The sequence below is a fragment of the Scyliorhinus torazame genome, chromosome 12, assembly GCF_047496885.1.
Source record: "Scyliorhinus torazame isolate Kashiwa2021f chromosome 12, sScyTor2.1, whole genome shotgun sequence".
Lineage (NCBI taxonomy): Eukaryota > Metazoa > Chordata > Chondrichthyes > Carcharhiniformes > Scyliorhinidae > Scyliorhinus > Scyliorhinus torazame.
The window spans coordinates 63,473,916-63,495,666 of record NC_092718.1 but is presented as its reverse complement, the minus strand read 5'-3'; the positions used below and the strand labels follow the sequence as shown (position 1 = coordinate 63,495,666).

The 21,751-nt window shown below is 46.1% G+C and overlaps 1 protein-coding gene across 1 annotated transcript in view; it reads right to left on the bottom strand.

The window, feature by feature from the left end:
- Window positions 1-623: 623 nt before the first annotated feature.
- mthfs (5,10-methenyltetrahydrofolate synthetase (5-formyltetrahydrofolate cyclo-ligase)) overlaps window positions 624-21,751 on the bottom strand; it is an 87,921-nt gene continuing 66,793 nt past the window's right edge. The window contains exon 3 of the mRNA XM_072468790.1: window positions 624-1,186. Coding sequence (XP_072324891.1) covers window positions 963-1,186 — 224 coding nt within the window. The 3' untranslated portion in view covers window positions 624-962. The remainder of the gene's footprint in view (window positions 1,187-21,751) is intronic.

Below are 21,751 nucleotides of genomic sequence, written 5' to 3'. Positions count from 1 at the left end.
GTCTCTGGCACACCTTTTATGCCCGTGTGCTCTCGGGCCTTCGGTATTCTCACAATGGTTTCAGGTCCCCACCACACCTTTTATCCACAGCCTGCTCTCGGGCCTCTGCTGGCCTCACTGTGTTATTGGCCTCCACTGTTCTCTTCCTCACAAGGATTGTGGGAGATGTTTAACATCTCTGATAACAGTCCATTGAAATGGGTCCAGAATTCCTTAAATGCCCTGGAGTGGCACCGATCAATCCGCTGAACCTGCCATTTTGGAAGGGTCTGAAGACTATTCTAGAGATGTCCAAGATGTGAAAAACTAGTCCCAGCTCTGTTTTAGCTCCTAAATAGCTGGTTTAGCTCAGTGGGCTAGACAACTGGTTCATAATGCAGAACAAGGCCAGCAGCGCGGGTTCAATTCACGAACCAGCTTACCCGAACAGGCGACGGAATGTGGCGACTAGGGGCTTTTCACAGTAACTTCATACTTGTGACAATAAAAGGTTATTATTATTATTGTTATTCCTACCTCGTGACAAGCAAGTGCTTGGATTGCTGAGCTGTTGACTGCCTTGGTCACTCTTCAAGAATGCGATTTCCCCAGAGCCAAAAATAATTAGACAAGTTCCTGCAGTGTGTGACAGATGACCACACAATAAGTAGTCTTTTTATTAAATTATGAAATTAATTCAAGATAGATTACAATACTTTAATTGCATAAATATGTAGAAATTATCAATACATGTTTCTGACTGCTTTCTGCAGCAATCTAAGATACAACATCTGTTCATCTATTTTACTTGCCATTGGCACAGCAGATAATTATCAGAAAAAATAGATTCCTTCCTGTTAAAAATAAACTAGTTTCCCCTTCAAAAGGAGTTGGTGCATTATTCTCTTCATTTCTTATGGATAATTGTTGTCCTGGTTTAGAATGAGTGTCAACTCTGCTCTCTGTGCTTCAGATGAATCCACCTACGGGGCCTCATACAATACCTCATTGATTTTCTCATCAGTTTCAGTCACTGGGACCTCGTCACAGATCTGCTCCTTGAAGGCCAGGGCAATGGTGTAGGGTTTGCCCTTTGAGTGCTGCAAGCAACGCTCCAGGTAAGTGTCATAGTAACCCTTCCCTCTGCCGAGTCTGTTACCATGTTTGTCAAATCCCAAGCCAGGCATCAGGATGAGATCAAGACCCCCTGTTTGAAAGAGAAATAACATTAGGTCCATCATTGTATAATAAAAAAACTGCAAACGGTGAATAAACAAAAACTTTGCAGCAACATATTATAACCAAACATATTCTAGCTTTCTCCTTCATGTGCTTTAGGCTGTTGTCAACTCATTGTTTGCATTATTTTTGCATAACTTATTCTTAAGACAAAATAATAAAGTTATTACAGAGCTTTAAGACAGCAATATAGATTTTGCTATGATCCCCATGGGAGAGCCATAAACCAAACTTACCAAATGACTCCCAAATGAAGAAATTGAGAACAAGAATCCACTTTTCATAGATTTTATATTAACCCAAAGCAGGATCAACACAAATTGAACACAAATTAACAGACAAATAATATTTGAAATAAAAATGTCAATTTCACTTTAAATAGTCAGTACAACAAAGATACATCTAAGACGACCACAAGCATCCCCCTTCAGTGTGTACAGCATAATGTAGCTACACTGTTCCACAATATGCTATTCTGTGATATGGTACAAATAAAGTAATGGCATGATGGGAAAACTGGTCAATGGGAAGACTGGTCAAAATATTTGATACAATGTAAGAAATGCTGCCCTAACCATTTCAGACCCCTGTAAGACTAATAAGGCCGACTCTGCATCACTTGAAGTATGAATAAGATCAGAGAAGGTCAAGCCATTCCAAAATACCGGACCTCGACAACTCCTGATAAGACTAACTCGTCATAACCCAGGGCCGTAGGAATAAGACAAGATATGGTCAGGAAGAAATAAGTCTCCTCCGACCTCTCAATGTTCCATCCAAGGACAAGATAATGGTATGAGTGATGCGACAACGAGCCCAATAAAGTCAGCAGGCATTGCTTCCGTTTCTACTTCCGATCGAATTCCTGACTAAGCTGTAGTCACGCTATCTTGATAATGATAATGTATAAATACTGAACTGATTTTCTGTAAAAGGGCAGACTTGAGAAGGAATCAGCAGTTTCACTAACTACTCTCTGACCTCAAGTTTCAGCCATTATTGCATGCAGTCTCTTCGTAAATAAAGCCTTGTTATTTTGTCTCAACGAGCGTTGTTGAATCTTTCTACTACAGAAGCAGGAAAATATTGACGACAACAATTCTTTATTCACATCGAGTAGGTAAGACCATAAGACATAGGAGTGGAAGTAAGGCCATTCGGCCCATCGAGTCCACTCCACCATTCAATCATGGCTGATTTCAACTCCATTTACCCGCTCTCGCTCCATAGCCCTTAATTCCTCGAGAAATCAAGAATTTATCAACTTCTGTCTTAAAGACACTCAACGTCCCGGCCTCCACCACTCTCTGTGGCAATGAATTCCACATACCCACCACTCTCTGGCTGAAGAAATTTCTCCTCATCTCTGTTCTAAAGTGACTCCCTTTTATTCTAAGGCTGTGCCCCCGGGTCCTAGTCTCCCCTGCTAATGGAAACAACTTCCCTACATCCACCCTATCTAAGCCATTCATTATCTTGTAAGTTTCTATTAGATCTCCCCTCAACCTCCTAAACTCCAATGAATATAATCCCAGGATCCTCCGACGTTCATCGTATGTTAGGCCTACCATTCCTGGGATCATCCGTGTGAATCTCCGCTGGACCCGCTCCAGTGCCAGTATGTCCTTCCTGAGGTGTGGGGCCCAAAATTGCTCACAGTATTCTAAATGGGGCCTAACTAATGCTTTATAAAACTTCAGAAGTACATCCCTGCTTTTATATTCCAAGCCTCTTGAGATGAATGACAACATTGCATTTGATTTCTTAATTACAGACTCAACCTGCAAGTTTACCTTTAGAGAATCCTGGACTAGGACTCCCAAGTCCCTTTGCACTTCAGCATTATGAATTTTGTCACCGTTTAGAAAATAGTCCACGCCTCTATTCTTTTTTCCAAAGTGCAAGACCTCGCACTTGCCCACGTTGAATTTCATCAGCCATTTCTTGGACCACTCTCCTAAACTGTCTAAATCTTTCTGAAGCCTCCCCACCTCCTCCATACTACCTGCCCCTCCACCTATCTTCGTATCATCGGCAAACATAGCCAGAATGCCCTCAGTCCCGTTATCTAGATCGTCAATATATAAAGAGAACAGCTGTGGTCCCAACACTGAACCCTGCGGGACACCACTCGTCGCCGGTTGCCATTCCGAAAAAGAACCTTTTATCCCAACTCTCTGCCTTCTGCCTGACAGCCAATCGTCAATCCATGTTAGTACCTTGCCTCGAATACCATGGGCCCTTACTTTACTCAGCAGTCTCCCGTGAGGCACCTTATCAAAGGCCTTTTGGAAGTCAAGATAGATAACATCCATTGGCTCTCCTTGGTCTAACCTATTTGTTATCTCTTCAAAGAACTCTAACAGGTTTGTCAGGCACGACCTCCCCTTACTAAATCCATGCTGACTTGTCCTAATCCGACCTTGCACTTCCAAGAATTTAGAAATCTCATCCTTAACAATGAATTCTAGAATCTTGCCAACAACCGAGGTCAGGCTAATTGGCCTATAATTTTCCATCTTTTTCCTTGTTCCCTTCTTGAACAGTGGGGTTCCAACAGCGATTTTCCAATCCTCTGGTACTTTCCCTGACTCCAGTGACTGTTGAAACATCATCACCAACGCCTCCACTATTTCTTCAGCTATCTCCTTTAGAATTCTAGGTGTAGCCCATCTGGGCCCGGAGATATGTCAATTTTTAGACCTCTTAGTTTCTCTAGCACTTTCTCCTTTGTGATGGCTACCATATTCAACTCTGTCCCCTGACTCTCCGGAATTGTTGGGATATTACTCATGTCTTCTAATTTGAAGACTGACGCAAAGTACTTATTTAGTTCCTCGGCTATTTCCATGTCTCCCATCACAAAATTACCAGCGTCATTTTGGAGCGGCCCAATGTCAACTTTTGCCTCCCGTTTGTTTTTAATGTATTTAAAGAAACTTTTACTGTCATTCCTAATGTTACTGGCTAGCCTACCTTCAAATTTGATCCTCTCTTTCCTTATCTCTCTCTTTGTTATCCTCTGTTTGTTTTTGTAGCCTTCCCAATCTTCTGACTTCCCACTACTCTGCCACCTTATAGGCTTTCTCTTTTGCTTTGATGCATTCCCTAACTTCCTTTGTCAGCCATGGCTGCCTAATCCCCCCTCTGATAACCTTTCTTTTCTTTGGGATGAACCTCTGTACTGTGTCCTCAATTACACCCAGAAACTCCTGCCATTGCTGTTCTACTGTCTTTCCCACTAGGGTCTGCTCCCAGTCGATTTTCGTCAGTTCCTCCCTCATGCCCCTGTAGTTACCTTTATTTAACTGTAACACCTTTACATCTGATTCTACCTTCTTTCTTTCAAATTGGAGATTGAATTCGACCATATTATGATCACTGCCTCCTAAGTGCTCCCTTACTTTAAGATCTTTAATCAAGTCTGGCTCATTACATAACACTAAGTCCAGAATGGCCTGTTCCCTCGTGGGCTCCATCACAAGCTGTTCCAAAAAGCCCTCCTGTAAACATTCAATTAATTCCCTTTCCTTGGGTCCACTGGCAGTATTATTTACCCAGTCCACCTGCATATTAAAGTCCCCCATAATCACTGTGACCTTGCCTTTCTGACATGCACTTTCTATTTCGTGGTGCATCTTGTGCCCCTGTTAGGAGGCCTGTACATAACTCCCATTATGGTTTTTTTGCCTTTGTGGTTCCACAAAGGAGTCCTATCCAACAACATCTTGCGCCTCGGAGTTCCACAGGCACAATTATCATCAACCAAACACACTTCTATGAACCCTCTCTCCGTCGAGTCAATACAGTCCTGATGTTGTCACTTTCCTGAGTTCCTTTCAACTGACCAATTAGTAACATGCAGGTTCATAGTTTGGTCTTCTGGGAAAAGCCCAATTCTGTAGGGTCTGTGAGCTACTGATACAGATTTCCAGGTTTTGGATCTTTTGTGCCTCCAAGAGCTTCTATCACCTTTTCTGCCAATCAGTAAAATGACCTCTTCCTGAGAGCGATGTGTTTCTTTACCTGAAGAGAATTTGGTGTGTTCCTCGTTATGTCTCTGTCTGTTTTCTCTTTCTGTCTGCATCTGATTCTTCACCCACCAGCTTCTCCGTTTGTAGCCCTCCTTTGAGACTGTTAAATTGCCTTTGCGCCTAACCACATCACATTCGCATTTTAACTTCTTATTGGTACTGATTCCAGATCAAGGACTGCCTGGTCACATCGATCAATATTTCTTATTATCCAGTAGAGGTACAACTGATCTTTTTACAATTGATGCAAACTCTTAAAAGGCTCTTTTGAGCATTCACAAAAACAATTGCAGATCCCACAGGTATTTTGAATAAATTTCAAATTTTCCCTCCTGTCCTGCTTCTGGGTCAAAGGTTATCAGAGGTTCAATTGTGGTATGTATGTCAGAGTTGTAAATGCATATTTTGTGGGTGTGCACGGAGGAGACCTCCTGCAAGGGGACCTCCCTCCGGGCCCTCACTATGGCGGCACTCCCATCCCCACCCATAAAACACTCCAGCAGTCCGGTGGTGATAGCCACCCTCCAGTCCTGGAACCAACTATGGCAGCAATTTGGCCTGGCCAAAATGTCAGACAAAGCTTCCATCTGCAACAACCACAGGTTCACACCAGCGCTGACTGATTCAACCTTTAAAAAGTGGGGACAGGACGGAGGGACACTGACAGTTAGGGACCTATATACGGACGGCAGGATCGCAACACTGGACAAACTGACGGAGAAATTCCAGCTAGCCAGGGGGAACGAGCTAAGGTACCTGCAACTCAAAAACGTCTTACGAAAAGAGACAAGAACGTACCCACAACCGCCACGACAGACACTACTAGAAGAGTTAATGGACTTAAGCATCCTAAATAAAGGGAACTGTAGCGACATGTATGAACGACTGGTAGAAAGGGCCGACACCGTACTGGACGCAACAAGAAAGAAATGGGAGGAAGACCTAGGGATTGAAATAGGGTGGGGACTTTGGAGCCAAGCACTGCATAGGGTCAACTCCACCTCCACGTGCGCAAGGCTCAACCGGATGCAACCAAAAGTGGTACATAGAGCCCATTTAACAAGAACCCGTATGAGTAGCTTCTTCCCGGAGGTGGAGGATAGATGTGAACGGTGCCAAGGAGGCCCGGCCAACCACGCTCACATGTTCTGGTCTTGCCCCAGACTTGCGGGGTACTGGACAGCCTTCTTTCAGGCAATGTCCAAAGTGGTGGGGATGAGGGTGGAGCCATGCCCGAAAGTGGCGGTCTTCGGGGTATCAGACCAGAAAGATCTATTCCTGTGGAGGAGGGTGGATGCCCTTGCCTTTGCCTCCCTGATCGCCCGCCATCGAATCCTGTTCGGCTGGCAGTCAGCAGCACCACCCAAAGCTGCAGACTGGCTGTCCGACCTTTCAGAATCTCTCCAAATGGAGAAAATCAAATTCGCCACCCGGGGGTCAGACAATGGCTACCATTCACTCAATTGTTCTGGGACCTGTTTGTGGCAAACGAACAAGCAGAAGAATAGCCAGGTAGCCAAGAATCAGGGGAAAGTAGCCAAGGCGTGAGAGGGAGGGATAGACCTGTGGGGGGGGGGGGGGGGGAACAGCTAAACCTAAGAGAAAACAAAGCTGAACCGCAGGAGAAGGGGAGGAGGGAGGGGGGGGAAGGGGGTAGTGGGGGGGGGGGGGAAAGAGGGAGGAGACAGGGAACAATAGAGGGGAACCGGGGGGGGGGGGGAGTCAAGGGAATGATAGCCGGAAGGAGAGCACGGGAAACGTGGCAAACACAGGAACAGAGAGCAAGGGAAACACAGGCAAAAGACGGGACGAATGGCCGAAGTGGAGGTGAACGCGCGACGACAACGGCAGCGAAAACCGTCCGGGAGAAGCAAGTACCAACACCAGATCCATTCTCGTATTGCCTTCTCTGTATTGGACATAACCAATGTAATTATTTCTCCGGCATCCAAATGTATATGTACCTCCCCAGAATCCGCCCCCCCCACCACAAACAGGTGCCTACTCATGTGTTAAAAATAATATTGCTAACTGTACAGAGTTGTTGTTGTTGAGCTAGTGCATAATATCCGACCAGTTTTTCTTTAGTTTTCTTCTCTTCTATATATATTTTATTCTGTGTACATAACGGTAAATATACTTTGTTCAAAAACCCAATTAAAAACATTTATTTAAAAAAAGTAAATGCATATTTTATAATTTATAAGATACAAGTTGAGCTTCCATGGCACTGATCGGTACAAAACCAGCAGTACTGATTTGGGAAGTCATTGTAGCATTGGAAAGAGAGGATGTCCTCAAAGCGGTCAGAGTTCATTTGGTTAGAATTGAGAAGCAAAAGGGGAATGATGATGCTAATGGGGGTATTCCATGGACTTCTGAACAGTGGAAGAGAGAGGAGCAAATTTGCTGGAAATCAGATTTCATAGAATCATAGAATTTACAATGCAGAAGGAGGCCATTCGGTGTCAGTCTGCACTGGCCCTTGGAAAGTGCACACTACATAAGCCCACACCTCCATCCTATCCCCATAACCCCACCTAACCTGCACATCTGGGCTGTGGGTGGAAACCGGAGCACCCACAGGAAACCCACGCAGACACGGGGAGAACGTGCAGACTCCACACAGACAGTAACCCAAGCCGGGAATCGAACCTGGGACTCTGGAGCTGTGAAGCAACTGTGCTAACCACTTTTCTACCGTGCTGCCCACGGGGGAATTGAGATGGCAGAGGGCTTTCCAATCTTCCATAGATACATGGAAGTAACTAGAGGATTTGACAGTGGCAACTTTGACACCCTAAATCCAGAAAAGGTGTAGGGACACTCCTGGTAAGTACAGGCCAGACAGTTTAACACCAATGGTGGGTAAGATTTTAGAAACAATAATCGGGGGGGGGGGGGAAATCGACTGGCACTTGGTGAGGTTTGAGTTAATTAAGGAGAGTTTGAGTTAATTAAGGAGAGACAGCACTAAATAGTTGAATGCAGATCGTGGCTGAGTAATCAAATTTAATGTTTTGATGAATGGAGAAGGTTGATAAAGGGAAAGCAACGGATGTTGTTTCCAAGGATTTTGAGAAATTGTTTGACAAAGTACCACATAAAAGCTTGGTTAACAAAATCAAGGCTCATGGAACAGAAAGGTCAGTGTCAACTTGGATGAAAAATTTAACTAAAGTCGGAAAATAGTGAGTTGTGATAAATGAATGTTTTCAGATTGGATGATGGAAACAATGGGTTCTCTAAGGTTTAGCAAGGGCACTGTTTCTTGCAATGTATAAGTGACTTGGATTCTGGACTACAAATACATTTTCAAAATTTGCTGATGGTACCAAACTTGGAAGTGTGAGAAACTGTGATGAAAATTCTAATCATCTGCAACAGGACATCAGTAAGCAAGCAGAATTGGTAGACAGAACTTAAATACAGAGAATTATGAGGTGCTGCATTTTGGCAAAATAGGTTGGGTGAAGAAATAGAGATTAGATGGCACAGTTCTAAAGAATGTTCAGGGTCAGAGGGACCTGGGGTTCCTGTGATCTTTGAATGTGTCAGGTCATATTGAAAGAGTAGTTATCAAAGTATATGGGACCTTGAGCTTCATAAACAGAGATACAGGACAAAAATCGGAAGGTTATAAAGCTCTGGTTAGGCCCCAACTAGAGGGTTGCATTGAGTTCTGATCGCCACACTAGGAAAAGTGTGAGGGTCCTTGAGAGGTTCCAGAGGTGATTTACCAGACTGGTTCCAGGGATGAGGGTTATCATCTGCAAGGTTAGGGTTGGAGAAGCCGGGATTGTTCTCATTGGAACAAAGGAAACTGAGGGGAGATTAAATCGAGATGTACACCTTTATGACAGACTTAGATGAGGCAAAGAAAAACCTTTCCCATCAGATGTGGGTACAAGGATCAGGGGACACAAATCTACGGTTTTGGGCAAGAGATGCAGGGGCAATGTGAGGAAGAATTTCTTGATGCCATGAGTGGTAACGATCTGGAACCCGCTGTCCGAGAGGGTAGTGGAAGCAGAGACAATCAATTATATCTAAAGGAAATTGGATGGGAACTTCTGGAAAATAAACTTGCAGGGGTACCCTGTTTGTGTACAAATAAATATTTACTGAGATATATGGGTTACAATTCGGATAAATCCGCTCTCGCATTTTTACTGTTACAATTTTGCTGTTATATTGAGGTGAATCCTCACAAATTGGGGAATCCTCACAAAAAGACCTATTAGTTTATAAGTTGCATGCATTTTAGTTTTGTGCCTCACACACATATGGAAAGCAAAGTACTGTGCTGGCCAGATATGCATGGGTCATTGCATGATCTATTATTCTGCTGCTAAGGAGATGTTATTGCCTCTTTTAAGATTATGGAACAAAATTTTGAAGTAAAAGAGCCTTAGGCCAATCAGTTTCATCTACCGTACAAAAATGTGCAAATTTGTTTTGTGATATCTCTCGGATTAGAAAGTTAATGTTTACAGACATTTCCAATCTATACAACCGTCAAAATGTCAATTTTAAAGTTGCCAGTTATAGCGTCTGAAGTTCACCGTTCATTTTATTTCCTGGAGTTACCAGATACTGAACTGGACTAGCCATATAAATACTGTGGCTACAAGAGCAGGTCAGATACTAGAAATCCTGCAGTGTGTAACTTCTAACTTACAAACCTGTCCAGTATCTACCAGACAAGTCAGGAGTGTGATGTACTCTCCACTTGCTTGGATGAGTGCAGCTTCAACAACACTCGAGGCTTGACATCAACCAGGACAAAGCAATTTGCTTGATTTGCACCATATCCACAAACATTCACTCCTTCCACCATCGACACACAGTGTCAGCCGTGTGTACCATCTACAAGACACACTGCAGAGACTCACTGAGCTGCCTTAGGCAGCACCTTCCAAACCTATGACTGTTACCATATAGAAGGACAAAGACACCAGACACGTGGGAACACTACCACCTGCAAGTTCCCCTCCAAGTCACTTACCATTCTGACTTGGAAATATATCACCGCTCCTTCATTGTCACTGGGTCAAAATCCTGGAACTCCCACCCTAACAGCACTCTGGGTGTACATGCACCACATGGACTGCAGTGGTTCAAGAAGGCAGCTCACCACCACCTTGTCAAGAACAATTAGAGATGGGGAATAAATGCTGGCCTACTCAGCAAACCCACATCTCAAAAAATGAATACATTAAAAAGGCAGAAAGTCACATCTCCCTCCCTCCAACACCCTGCTCCCCAGCCCCTCTTTCTCATTCTGTTCCCCCTCTATCTCTCCCTCCCACAGGCTTCTCTCCACCCCATCTCAATTTCACTCTCCTCTTTTACCAGGCTCCCCCTTCGTCTCTCCCTCTCGCAGTCAGCTCCATAGTCATAATAGTAGGTTTCAGCCTCGCTTTTTGCTATCATTGCCTGCTTCTCCCGCCACCTGGTCTTTGGGCACCCAGTATCTCCACCACCTACACATGTAACAGCAGTTTCTCGATGGGCTTTCTGTGCTTGGGGGGATTTTATGCAAAGAGCGGGCGGGGGGGCGGGCGGTCTCAGCTCCTGATGGGAGAGCAGCATTGTTTCCTCCTGGGAATGCCCAGTGGGATTACACGCCAATCAGACAGTCGACCCCAGAAGCGGAGGTCCTGCGACAGGGAGCTGCCAGACAATTAGAGACCGGCAGTGGTTGTTGCAGGAGAGACACCAACTCAACACCTGGAGCATATTTAGATTCCTGGACTCAGGATCGTGATGGCAGGAGTTTCTCAGTGCTCCCGTCTCCACCTTCCCAAAGCCTGGCCACTTGATGAAGCACTGAATACCATTGAATGAAGGATCCGCCCGGGAGCCCAGAGGCAACGCTGCACGGTTTGGTAGTCATGGGGACAAGCCTGCCTGCCCTTGGTTTAATACAAAGCGCATGAGGCCCTATGCGCATTCATTCCTGACCACGGTCCTCCCCACCATGGATTTAATTGAGACAGAGGTAAGAAGGCAGTGTGGTTCATATCTGTCATCACCCTGCCCGATTAAATGCCCTTCCCCCACCTCCCACCTTACCACAGTGAAGAGCATAAAATACCACCCTTGGTCTCAGTTTTCCACTATGTACCCTGGGCTACTCAAGAGATAAATAAGCAGATGACATTGAGGCAGAGAACAATGACACCAATTATTAAAGTGAAAACACTGAATTTTCCCATGCTGAATGCATGGTGTGGGACTACAGGCGTTGTGCTGCAGGTGTGACCACAAAACATTATCTTTTTTCATCTTCTGTTAGATTTTTTTTATATAAATGTTTTTTATTAGGTTTTTGAACATAGTATTTTACAGTTATGTACACAGATTAAAATATATATGTAGAATAGAGAAAAAACCTGGTAGGATATTGTGCACTAGCTCAAAAACAGCAACTCTGTACAGTGATCAATATCATGTTGAACAAATAAGTAGGCACCCGTTTGTGGGGGGGGGGGGATACTGGGGAGGTACATATACATTTGAGTGCCGGAGAAACAATTACATTGGTTATGTCCAATACAGAGAGGGTAATATGAGAATGGATCTGGTGTTGGTACTTGCTTCTCCCGGACGGTTTTCGCTGCCGTTGTCGTCGCGCGTTCACCTCCGCTTCGGCCGTTCTCCCTCTTTCGCCCGTATGTTCCTTGCTCTCTGTTACTGTATTTGCCAAGTTTGTTGTCGTTTCCCGTGCTCTCCTTCCGGCCATCATTCCCTTGCCTCCCCCCCTTTCTGGTTCCCTCTATTGTTCCTGTCTCTTCCCTCTTCCCTTCCCCCTCCCCTAGGTTTAGCTGTCGTCCCCCCACCCACCCCCGGGTCTAGCCCTCCCTCTCGCCTTTATTTTCTCTTAGGTTTATCTTCTGTTAGATTTGAACAAGCTTTCTACTGGCTCGGTATCTGCCATAGCTTTGTGGTAGCACTCTCACCCGATCCAGAAGATTGGGGATATAAGTTCCACTCCACTGACCTGAGCGTGTAATCTAGGCTGACAGTCCAGTGTAGTACTGAGGGAGCGCTGCACTGTTGGAAAAGCCACCCTTTGATGAGATATTAAACTGAGGCCTCATCTGCCCTCTCAGGTGAGCATAAAAGATGATGTGGCACCAGAGAGAAGATCAGGGTAGTTCTCCTTGGTGAACTGGAACCAATGTTTATCCCTCAATCAAGACTGTTAAGGCAGATAATCTGGTCATGATTACATTAGTCTTTGAGGAATCTTGTGTGCAAACTGGCCAGTATGTTTCCTACTTTACAATTGGCTGTTGAATCAGGTAGCTCTAACACTTGCTACTTCCAATGCTTGGTATTCAAGCAGTCCTGTGTTGTAGCTTGACATTTTTAGATATGCCCGATGCTGCTCTTGGCATGCCCACTTGCATTCTTCATTGAACCAGGGTTGATCCCCTGGCCTGGTGGTAATGGAAGAGTGAGTGATATGCCAGGTCATGAGGTTACAGATTGTGGTTGAATACCGTTCTGCTGCTGCTGAAGGCCCACAGCGGCTCATGGATGCCCAATTTTGAGTTGCTGGATCTGTTGAAATCTAAGGACTGTGCAGTGACCATTCCTACCGATACTGTCATGAACAGCATCTGCAGCAGGCTTGGTGAGAATAAGGCCAAGTATGTTTTTCCCTCTTGTTGGTTCGTTCACTACCTGCCACAGACCTAGTCTAGCAGCTATGTCCTTTAGCACCCGGCCATCTCAGCCTGCAGTGGTGCTACCGAGCCACTCTTGGTGATAGACATTGATGTTCCCCACCCAGAGTACATTCTGCACCCTTGCCACCCTCAGTGCTTCCTCCAAGTGGTGTTCAACATGGAGGAGTACTGATTCCTCAGCTGAGTTGGGTGTGGGGGCAGTGTATGTGGTAATCAGCAGGAGGTTTCCTTGCTCATGTCTGACCCGATGCCATGAGATGGGGTTGATGCTGAGGGCTTCCAGGGCAACTAACTCCCAACTGTATACCACTGAGCCGCCACCTCTGCTGGGTCTGTCCTGCCGGTGGAACAGGACAATACCACTACGTCACCATCTCCCCAAGCAGTGATTTGAGTAACACTTAATCAGTATTTTTAATGGAAATTGTTACTTAAAGTTTGTCACCAATAATGGAAGGAGGCTATCTGCTGTAGTTACAGGCCTCCCAGTGCTTGAATAACTCATATTAAAATGCTGCCTGTATCATTACCCACAGGTCACACTGGGAGGGTTTTTTTCATTTTACAAGGAGGTTCAAAATGTGACATTAGAAATTTGAACAACCGACTTATAACATGTCTTCATGGTCTCAGGGCGTTCCAAGGTGATTTACAGTTAATAGTACTTTTCATTTACTCACTGTTATAATGTATGGATTGATTAACCTCAACGGTAAATGTGTTGATATAGGATTCTCATTCCAAAAATGCAGTTAAACGTCAACATAAAAAATAACTAAAAGCCATGACTGAAGGAGGATGGAGAGGATTTTTAATTATATATTCCAGATTTCCCATGGCCTGCAATTGAGACCAAGTTTAATCTTCAAGTAAACTGGATTAGAGGGCTAAGGCATACAGATGTAATTCAGTTCTCATTTTAAAGGTATGCATTCTTAATCGGATGTAGTACTGCGATGCCATATTATTATTTGTATCACTAAATGGTAAAGCTTTGAGTGATTTCGGAAACAGAGAAGTTGTGTGACGCAGAGATTCTCTGTACCCTAGACTGAGGAGCTAGAAGCTGCAAAACTAAGGTGCTGTAACATCCTGTTAGTTTGGAGAGTGTAACTAGAGCATGATATGTGTGCGGAGGCAGTTTTCATTATACAAGTGAATTAAGGAATTTACCATTGAAAAAGATCACAAGAAAGTGTGAGCAAAACTTAACACAAGTCCGATTTTGTGCAGAAAAACAGTGTTATATTTAGAGTTGTGAGAGATTTGCCGTTTCTCGCTCCTGCAGCCCCTATATACACACAATGTATATTCTAAATAAAAAGGAATGATTGTCCTTTACTGTACAGCCATGTGTTATCTCAGACTCAGCCCCTGTATGTACTGGACAAACAGGGAAAATAGCCTTCAAATCTGTGTAGGTTCAATGGAGCAGTTTTATCTGACCAAATAATCCTCTCCATCACCAAATCCGCTTATTTATACTCAGCAATGTTCATCTGCTTCTGCAACCCTCATTCATACTTCTGCTACTGTAGGTTTGATTGTTCCCATAGTTTCATAGCTGGCCTCCATCTTTGTAAATCTGAGCTCATGCCAAACTCTGCTGCCTGTATCACCATCTGCACAAGTCCTCTTTACCTATCACCAGGGTGTTTACCACACCCAGCAATGCCTTGATTTTAAACTTCTCGGGTGGGATTCTCCGACCCCCCGCCGGGTCGGAGAATCGCCGGGGGCAGGCGTGAATCCCGCCCCCGCCGGTTGCCGAATTCTCCGGCACCGGATATTCGGCGGGGGTGGGAATCGCGCCGCGCCGGTTGGCGGGCCCCACCCCGGCGATTCTCCGGCCCGCGATGGGCCGAAGTCCCGCTGCTGGAATGCCTGTCCCGCCGGCGAGAATCAAACCACCTCTCTTACCGGTGGGACATGGCGGGCTCCGGGGTCTTGGGGGGGGCGGGGGCCGATCTGGCTCCGGGGGTGCCCCCAAGGTGGCCTGGCCCGCGATCGGGCCGCCACCTGCGCCGCCTTCGCCATGGTCTCCACTATGGCGGAGGCAGAAGAGACCCCCTCCGCTGCGCATGCGCGGGGATGCCGTGAGCTGCCGCTGACGCTCCCGCGCATGCGCCGCATGGCAAAGTCATTTCCGCGCCAGCTGGCGGGGCATCAAAGGCCTTTCCCGCCAGCTGGCGGGGCAGAAATCAGTCCGGCGCGGGCCTAGCCCCTCAAGGTGAGGGCTCGGCCCCTCAAGATGCGGAGAATTCCGCACCTTTGGGGCGGCGTGATGCCGGACTGATTCGCGCCGTTTTTGGCGCCGGTCGGCGGACATCGCGCCGATTGCGGAGAATCCCACCCCTCATCCCTGGTTACAAATACTTCCATGGTCTCACCACCCCATGCTATATATAAATGCAAATTGTTCTTGTTGTTTCCCTAAGCTTATGCAGAATGCAGGTGACAATATATCTAATCCACTTGCCTGACAAACAGCTTTACTCCATATTGGGCCAAGTGTTTGATGGGACAGTACAGAAGGAGAGCTACTCTGTATCTAACGGTGTTATATCTGACCTGGGGTGTTTGATGGGCAGCTTTACTTTGTATCTGTTCCTAACCCAGGAGTGTATGATTTTTTTAATATACAAATTTAAAGTACCCAATTCATTTTTTCCAATTAAGGGGCAGTTTATCATGTTCAATCCACCTACCTTGCACATCTTTGGGTTGTGGGGGCGAAACCCACGCAAACACGGGGAGAATGTGCAAACTCCACACAGGCAGTGAACCAGAACCAGGATCGAACCAGAGACTTCGGCGCCGTGAGACTGCAGTGCTACCACTGCGCCACCGTGCTGCCCTCCAGGAGTGTATGATGCCGACTTGGGCGGCTAAATCCCCCTGTTCTGTCATTCCCACCCACCTTGGGCACAGAATGTTTATAAAAATCCATCATAATGCTGACATAGTCAGCCTGAAATACCCGATAATACGTTTGTCTATTTTTGATCATTTATTGGTGTCTGATACCAGTTAACAACGCTGAGTCTAGGTGTGATTTAAAACCCGCTTAAAACTATCGAGCAGAGCCTGTGGCTTGCTGCTGCTGTTGACTGTGAGGAGGCAAATTAAAGTTTTCCACCCATGGCCCCAAACCTCCCATGGTGCACATTCACACAATCTGAAAGCACACCCTGGGTGTGAAAACCAAAAAATATTGTGGTCAATTGCTGAAAGTGAAGGTCAAAAAGGCTTGCAATCAGGCTTGGGACTAGATAGGAATACATTTGGGAGAAAGTTAAGACTCCCCAAATGCAGCATTGAGGCACGTAGAGCACATTCCTGTCGCCTATCCTGGCCTATATTAAAAACAAATGTTAGGGGTTACAGTTTCTGTACTTGGCTACTGGAAACTAAAAGCTTTCATTTATAAAACAACTTCAAGATATCCCAAAGCCCTTTACAGTCATAGTACTTTTGAAGTATCGCCCCAATTCAGTGAGGCAACCCTCGGCGTCCTCCAGCGCGCACTTCATGATTGACGTGGCCAGCTCATGGCAAACGCAAGCAAGAGAAGGAAGCTCAGCCAGACCTGTGCTGCGTGAGAGGAGGTGGCCAAACGGGTCAACATAGTTGGCACGGTGAGAAGGACCTGGTCCTCGTGCCACCAAAGGGACAATGACCTCATGAGGTCAGCTAGGGTGATTATGGCTTCAATCTTGGCCCGGTATGATACAGGTCTTGCGAGCGAATACGGAAGGTAGTTGAGGTTAGCTGATCATCAAAAGTAGCACGATTCCACAAGGACGCAACTGTCCAATACCAGGCCATTGTACATATCAAGCAATAGTCGAGTTATATGGCAGCTGGTTTGCAGGATCACCTTATGACATGAGAGCATAGGCTTCATAGACTGATCTGATAACAGGCTGGATAACTACCATATGATAGTTTGAAATGTCTGAGGAAATCTCTGAGTTAAGAGCAGCAAGCGAACCCACAACGCCCTCAAGAGAGCCCCCACAGGTGGGGGTCCACTCAATCTGGAAGTCCTGGCTCCTTATGAGGAGCAAGTACTGGCCCAGCTGTAAGCTGGCTCATCCAGGACATTGATGAGCTTGACACCTTGGCACACATTGGCACCTTGACAAGTTTCATAATCTCAAGATTCAGATCATTGTCCAAAGGTTCCTTGTGTCTGTGGAGTTCAATCACTTATGCCGGACCATCAAATGTGCGGCGTGTAATAGTGCTGATGCGTCGAATCATTATATACCCAATTACCCACTTACTGATTTATTTCTGTTACAAAAGCCCCAGAAGTACATACCTGATAGAATCCATCTTTTTTAGTAAAGAATCTACCTTTTAGTATTGTGGTAATACCAGGTATTGCGGTACCTGAGAGGTGGATGACCATTGGCTAGACCCAGGAGTCTACCATTGGCTGATGTACATAGCTCCGCCCTGAGAGGCAGAGTATAAGAACCGATGCCGTCCCAGCAGCCTTCACTTTCTGTATCAAAGCTGCTGGGGAACAGTTTGTTATAACCTGCCTACTTACGATTGGCTGGGGACTAATGACTATCCTGTGGGAGTATGAACTTCCCCAATGAGGGGGGCGGAGAAACTCCTCGTATAAATAAGCTGGCCAGTTCAGGAACCAGCAGGAAGGCGAAGGTAGCAAGGGAAGTTACTGCTACTGTTATGTATATATTGTTATAGTAAATAAATGTTAATACTTTGTATCCTTAAAACTCGTGCTGGATTCTTCGTGGCCCTTACAAAACTGGCGACGAAGGTAAAAGTGAATAGCTGTCTACACTGCTGAAGCCACCTCCCTGGATTTTTGTTGGATACAGGTTGGAAGTTGTTTTCTATTATACCATGCCTCTGTACGGACATTTGGATGTTTTTGATGCTGCGCTGGAAAGCTGGAACCAGTACACACAACGGATGCGTTACTATTTCCGGGCAAACAATATCACTGAAAACGAGCGGCAGGTGGTCATATTGCTCACCGCCTGCGGACCGCATACGCTTGGGGTGATTAGGAGCCTTACGTACCCAGCTGCGCCGGACACCAAAACGTTTGACGAACTAGTGAATATAGTGGGGCAACACTTTAACCCAACCCCGTCCACGATAGTCCAGCGTTACCGGTTTAATACCGCTGAGAGGACCCCTGGAGAATCCCTTGCCGATTTTTTATCCAGGCTACGCGGGATTGCGGAATACTGTGACTATGGTGAGACCTTGTCAGAAATGTTACGCGACCGTTTGGTTTGCGGTATTAACAATGCAGCAACCCAGAGAAAGTTGTTAGCGGAGCCAACATTGACTTTTCAACAGGCAATACAAATAGTCTTGTCCCGAGAGAGCGCAGAGCGAGGAGTACAGGAGCTACAGGGAATGGAAGTGCATGCCTTGGGGCGCAACCCTTTCCGCCCAAAAACGTCCCCCCGCACTCCTGCGGTACCTTGGGCGAGGCAACGTCCGGACCGACGCCAGTGGCCATCGGACATTCCTCCCCGAAGGGAGCCTTCTCCAGAGCCAATGGATGAGGAGCCATGTCCGTGTCAGACTTGTAGGCGCCGACCCCGTCGCGGACGGCGGTCCTGGGGACGCCAGAGGCGCCGTCGTTCCGACCGAAACTGGGACCAGCCCAGGGGCCGTAACTGGGACCAGCCCAGAGACCGTACCTTCCATGTGAATGAACCTGCGGCGACCACTCCTGAGGACGTGGAGACGGAGGACGACTGCCTGCAGCTGCATTGTGTGGCAGCTCCCCATGTGGCCTCCATTAAGGTGACAGTACGCGTCAATGGCCACCCGCTGGAGATAGAGACGCTGACATGACGGAGGCAGCAGACTCTGACTCCGAGATGGAGACACAGGATGCATCAGAGGGGGAATCCTGGGGTCCACGGGCCGTGGATGTACAACCGCGCCGTTCATCACGGAAGCGCCGGTCTCCGTCTCGTTACACGCCGCCTGATCCAGCGCCGCGTGCAAATGGCGTCCGGCCTGCGGCCAAACGAGTCCGACGCCTTCCTTCGCCAGGGTCTTCGGTGGATTCCTTGGACTTTGGGGGGGAGGGATGTTATAACCTGCCTACTTAAGATTGGCTGGGGACTAATGACTATCCCACAATCCTGTGGGAGTATGAACTTCCCCAATGAGGGGGGCGGAGAAACTCCTCGTATAAATAAGCTAGCCAGTTCAGGAACCAGCAGGAAGGAGAAGGTAGCAAGGGAAGTTACTGCTACTGTTATGTATATATTGTTATAGTAAATAAATGTTAATACTTTGTATCCTTAAAACTCGTGCTGGATTCTTCGTGGCCCTTACAAAAAGTTCTAGCAGATTAAAGCCTATTAGTTATGACTCACCTTGTCTCGAGAGTAATTGATTGCGCATCAAGTATATAACTAATTAAAAGGAATAAATGGCCCAAGATTTAAAATGGCTTCTTGAAATATATTGTTAAAACACACCAGACAGTGAGAATAGGCTGTTTCCCATGAGAATAATCAAGATAAGAACCTCCTAGACAAACCAAGGACACATTTGGCCAAGTCAAAGATATTGGACAACATTCCCAGAAACTGTTTTCATAGCAACCGATAAGGTCCATGAGAAAGACATATTGCAAATCACCTCATGTTAAAATTTGATGGGCAATACATATCTAATTGAATTAACTGTGAAAGAACTTTAACCCAATCAAAGCCAGAAAGGGGAGAGACATTATTGATAGCAATAATCTTTAAAGAATACGTGCCGGTTTGAACAAGCCATTCTGGAATCACTGACTTTAATCTCTAAAGCTACTTTTCTGCTCTGTCGCTTTGAACAGCTATTTTGTTTTTATTTTCAACTTTCTGTATTGTGTATTCAACAAGAAGAAATATCAAGAGCTCTTATTTGTATTGAATTCAACTCAGTACTCTGTATTTGCTTGGACAAAATGAACTTTAAAGAGACTCTGTATTGCAAGTAAAAAATACTGATCAAGAGATATCTAATTCAAACTGAATAAAAGCAATTTACTTCATACACGAAGCTCTGTTTCATTATCTGACGAGTAGTGTTTATCGTGCGGCGATATGTAAGATACGCTAACCAAAGTTCAAATCTAAAAATACCCTAACCTGTACTTCAGCTCTAATGTTTTACTCACACATTTCTTACTTCTCTCTCCTAGTTCAATTATACAAGATAAGGGCTCATGGATTTGAAAGGTAATATGGAGGAAGGATAATGAATTAGCATGGATGGAGGATTGATTAACGGACAGGAAGCAGAGAGCAAGGATAAATAGGACATTTTAAAGCTGTTACGCTGTAACTTCTAGAGTGGCACAAGGGTTGGTTCTGGGGCCTCAGCTACTTACAATGTACATTGATCGGCCATAATCTCCTTGCTCCCCAGTATCAGATTTTGTGGGGGGGGGGGGGGGGGGGGGGGGGGGGAGTCCCACTGATGCACTGGGGAATCCCTCTTAGAAGTTCCCACGAAAGGGTTTATCCGGCAATTGTCCAGAAGCGCTGACTTCCCCTGGACAATTGCGATGGGAACCATCTGACAAAGCAATCTAAATCGCTTTTTACATACCATAAAAAGGGGGCAAGTCCTCCCTCACTGCATTCCATTTACACCACACTAATGCAGTCGGGGGTGGGGGGCTTCGCTGTTTGCTGCATGTGGACATACAATGCTTCAGTAAATAAGGCATTGTGGATGGAACAGAACACTGTACAATCACTCTGACACACGGTGGAAGGATGGTCATGGTGAAATTGAAGGTGGTTGGGCCTGGGACACTACCCTGAGGAACTCCTGCAGTAATGTCCTTGGGCTGAAATGGTTGTATTCCCACAACTATCTTTCTGTGTTCTAAAGTGTAGAGACGAGGCAAGAGAGAAAGGTATTAAGGTACTAATATGGGAAATGACAGACCATGGCAGGAAGGGACTGACAGATAAGGGTAGATGCTACAAAAATAATAATAGGACAAAACGTCCAGGAGCTTGTCGGCGGCCAGGCGCCTTATGTTCACATCGAGAATGAAGGCTTGGCGGTGATCTACGCCATCAAGGTATTCCATCATTGTGTACGGACGGCATTTCTTATTGATCACCGACCACAAACCTCTGCTGGGCCTTTTTAAGGAGATAAGGCCATTCCGCCCATGGCCTCAGCTGGTATCCAATGCTGGCCGCTGCTACTCGCGGCTTATGAATACACATTCGGCCACTGCTCTAGGACCCTGATTTCCCATGCCGATGCATTGAGTCATCTGCTGTTGCCCTCAGTGTCAGCGCCTCCCCACTGTGTCAACGGATTATTGGACGTATTAAATTTTATGGATACTCTTCCTGTCACGGCCTCACGTATCCGCAAATGGACACAAAAGGATCCCGCCTTGGCGAAGTTGCGAAACGTCGTCCTCAATGGAGGCACTGCAGATCAGTTATCTGGGGAGCTGAAGGCCTTCGCCACCAAGTTGATTGAGTTAAATGCAGAAGTTGGGGTCTTACTCTAGGGAGCCCGGGTGGTAATCCCAGAGAAGGGTCAGTCGTTGGTTTTAAGTGACCTCCACAGTGCTCACCCCGGGGTTTCATGGATCAAGATGTTAACTTGGAGCTACATTTGGTGGCCTGGTACGGACGCAGATATCAAGGTGGTGGCCTGCCAATGTGATGTCGCCTCACCGCGGCTGCATCCCTGCACCCTTGGAAATGCCCTGGTCATCCTTGGGCCTGCACATGTCGATTTTTCAGTCTCTATCTGGGCCCA